The sequence below is a fragment of the Sinocyclocheilus rhinocerous genome, unplaced genomic scaffold (assembly GCF_001515625.1).
Source record: "Sinocyclocheilus rhinocerous isolate Xijiao unplaced genomic scaffold, SAMN03320098_v1.1 scaffold44, whole genome shotgun sequence".
NCBI lineage: Eukaryota > Metazoa > Chordata > Actinopteri > Cypriniformes > Cyprinidae > Sinocyclocheilus > Sinocyclocheilus rhinocerous.
This window is the reverse complement of record NW_015631022.1, coordinates 1,124,884-1,128,891: the sequence shown is the minus strand read 5'-3', so window position 1 is coordinate 1,128,891 and position 4,008 is coordinate 1,124,884. Positions and strand designations below refer to the sequence as shown.

General features: G+C 31.5%; 1 protein-coding gene across 1 annotated transcript in view; it reads right to left on the bottom strand.

The window, feature by feature from the left end:
- LOC107741109 (complexin-2-like) overlaps positions 1-2,406 on the bottom strand; it is a 14,816-nt gene extending 12,410 nt beyond the window's left edge. The window contains exons 1-2 of the mRNA XM_016553699.1: positions 2,296-2,406; positions 1,566-1,724 (exon numbers count right to left, since the gene is read on the bottom strand). Coding sequence (XP_016409185.1) covers positions 1,566-1,596 — 31 coding nt within the window. The 5' untranslated portion in view covers positions 1,597-1,724; positions 2,296-2,406. The remainder of the gene's footprint in view (positions 1-1,565; positions 1,725-2,295) is intronic.
- Between the last annotated feature and the right edge of the window lie 1,602 nt (positions 2,407-4,008).

Genomic DNA, 4,008 nt, shown 5'->3' with positions numbered 1-4,008 from the left:
TACTGTATATATATATATATATATATATATATATATATTAAAAGTGCCACACGGCACATTTCTTTCATATTTCATTTTATGTTTCACAATTCATAGTCTCGATCCGACGTCTCGGCCTCATCCATGCGGAACAGCAAAGGAATTGTGTAAAATACGATGTGCGGTGAAAAGACAATCTGTGTTTCTTAAAGACACCTCGTGCAGAAGGTCATTGTGTGGTCACAGTGCAATCTGCTACATCTGGCCCACTCATGGGAATTGACAGGGGAGAAATACATTTCGTTTTATTGCCCATAGTCACTCAGCTGATGAAACCAAATCATGAAATTGATTTAGGGGCTCAGTGACCTTTAGACTAACTTATGATTATAGGATGGGGCAAATCTATAACATATATAAACAGCATGTCAAATAAAGTAAAACTATACACAGATCAATAAGCACTTTTCTTTGTTATTGCTAAAAATGTATGAATTTCAAAAACATATTGCTGACTTACTGTCTTGCACCCAATTACAATGTGGTGCCATTTAAATTAACTGGTATAATTACTACTAAATACTTTTAAAACAATTGTAATGTCTTAATTATTTAATTACCAAAAAATATTGTTGTTTTTATTTAATCAACTATTTTAACTGCACAATATCACATTTTATAGTAAAAATCTCTATTAAAATCAATTTCTTGGTTACATGCTATTATGCAAGTGAAAATTCTTATTAAAACACTCGCACGCACACACACACACGCACATGCATATATAGTAAATATAATATAAAAACCAGATTATATATTAATAAATAAAAAAAACAGACCTAGATATTATTTATAATTTTTTTAATATATTTGGTAACATCTAAATTAACTTATATTATTCTACTACGAAAGGCGGGGCATAGAGGAGAAACAATAATGTACAGTATGTGGAAAATAATGTGTGTTTTTTTACCTTAAACCGCATAAGCACATTGCATTACACCAAATACACAAAATAATGTTCTTTTTAGCAACATCATATGACCCCTTTAAACAATTATTTTAATTTTACATTGAAGAAAAAACTCATCATCAATTTCTGACACCTGTCAAAGAGTTAACAAATAAAACTAAAACCATAAAAAACATGTCGTTACATGAAATAAAAATAAATGTTAACTGAACCAAAATAAAATATATAAAAAAAACTCATCAACATTTCTTATTTTCATTTAGTGTAACTTGATTGATTTAAAATTGAAATAAACATTTAAAAACTACATAGACATAATTAAATAATAATAATAATAAAATGGCTAAAACACACAACTAAATTACAAACACTTTAACTAAAAGTGAAAATGGAAAACATTCAAAACATTTTATTTTTAATAAAAAACATAATAGTATCTTAATGATACTAAAATAGCACTAACCAAATAAATACTACATACAGAATCAATACAATCTAAATTGGCCTTGACCAAGCTGACATTAAGAATTGAGACTAATTCATATACGGTACATCTTTGTAGAAATATGTGTTATGCAAAATGCCTTTTAATGGTTGATAATATGACACTTACCGCCCAGCGCTTGCTTCATCACAAAATCCATGATGCACTCAGATATGAGGTCCTCTTCCAGCTAAAGAGAAAGTTGCATTTATACCAGCTGTGATCCTGATTCTGTCGGTCCACCACAGTGTGTCAGTCTCCTGTGTCCTGATGAATCCTTCACACCTACTGGGAAAAGAGGGACGTAAATCAGAATTATTCACAGTTCAGTTAAATAATACTGATCACTACAGTGTCAATACAACCTCCTCCATCAAATTCACAATCATTTCTGAAAACTCAAAGACCAAGTAATTATTGCTTACAGGAACACATTGAACATTTCCAGCTACACCGTGACATTAAGTGGAAATGTCAAAACATTTATTGTGGATTTCATCTCAAGAAGTCCTCTGAACCTCTATAAAAGCTTGATTTAATTTGAAATACTTTCTGTAGACACACAAGAGATGGTTTGTCTGGTTTGGCCATGACATGTTTGAGACATAATACATGCACAAAATCTGTCAGCTTTACAAAGCTGCCAAGAGCTTCATTGAGACTTTGGATACTGAAAACTCCCAATTCGCACAACAAAAAACAAATCAGAACCCTACATGGCAGCCAAACACCTCTAAAGAGATGAGACATAAGACTAAAGAACAGCAGGTAGATTAATAAAAGAAACATTAAACAAACTGGAATTACGTTTTTGTAACTAGTTCCAATTATGTATTTACTTAAGTCTGCTTCCACTTACCAGCTTACTGACTTGCAATTTGTTCTGCTTGAAGGATTCCTAACTGAATGTTAAAGAAAACTACATGCTTGAATAGCTGGAACATGACAAACACTCAGTGCGTCCTGATAATCCACCTCTCTCTGTCTCTCTCTCTCTCTCTCTGTCTCTGTCTGTCTGTCGCTTCATTCATATTCGCCCACACTCCTCCCCCTCATCTTTCCATCTCCCTTCAGTAAAATGAATTTTTTTCTGCTAAATTTAAAGGACGGATTGCCCCAATTACTGCATGTTTGGTTTGCCTGAAGTATACAATACCTTTTCAAACAATTCTTTACTTTTATACATCTTTTTCATGTATTCTCCCTATAGTAATATTACTGTATATACACCTACACTTCTGTTTATATATATATATATATATATATATACAGGGCTGGAAATGGGGAGGGGGGGGGTGGTTTATAAAGGGAGTTTGCAAATGTGAAATTTAATTTATACAACAGTTTTATACATCTTTGATTTTATACAAAACTTACTATTAAGTGACATATTTTAGGAACACTGTTGTCTGATTATGCTTTATTTCGTCAACGAAAGTAGTTCCAAACAAAACCACAGCTGAGCCGCTGCGCATCTCCATGCAAACACAGCGCTGTTTTGTTTATGAATGAATCTGCACTTTTGAACAAATCTAGTGAGTCAATGATTCAATGACCCATTCATAAAGCGACTCACTTGCTTTGTTCCTAAATGAATCAGCCGTTTGAACGAATCGATTGAATGAATGATTCAGTGACAAAGACAGTGACTTGCTGCCACCTACTGGCGGATACAGTTTCATTTTTAAATTTAAATCATTTAATTATTTAATTTCTATATTCAAAACTTTATATTTAAAACATTAATCTCATAACATTGTTATTATGAAATGCATTAATGCCAAAATTGTCAAAAATCTGTAAATATTCCTTAATGCCACATTTGAGCTCTTCTGTGCCATGCAAAGATGAATTGTTGATGCTGATTTAATTTGACTGGTAACTTATTCTTCCTGATTGTATCTTATTATTTTAATTGAATTTAATGTTTAATTGTATTTTTGATAAAAGTTTATAAATCTAAATTTGTTGGCACAAAAGATAACATACATTTAATAAAGTTAGAAAAATGGCATAAAAAAAAAAAGTAAAAAAAAAAAAACCCTTTGAGGAGTCAAATATCGCCTTATAATGGTAAGGTTCATTTCTGTCATTGATCAGATCGATTGTGTTCCTAATTTTTTAATTAGGAGCACTAGTGCTCCTGAAAAGAAATAGAGTCCTTAAGAATGTAATGTTACCTTTTAAAAACTAATTGCAAACGTGTTTGCAAAGTGTAAACTATTAAATATAATCTACAAATCGTGCAATACTGTACCACTAAATAAAAATTTTAAAATGTAAAACTAAAAATGTTTTGAGGGCTTAGCTGATCAGGCCAATTAGCGACAATTGCTAATCATTCAAATTTTTTGGGGCAGAATTGCAGGTGCCTGTCTTAATATTAGGGATGCTATCGGTATCGGGCGAGTACTGGAAAAAGTGGTATCGGTGCATCCCTACTTAATATACAAGAAGGTTTAGAGAAAATACGAAATAAGTTGTTAATAAATGTTATTATGGATTATATAAGGGTTATATAATTAAATATATCCGAAAAGTCATCTAAAATTACCATTATTAACTCAACCCC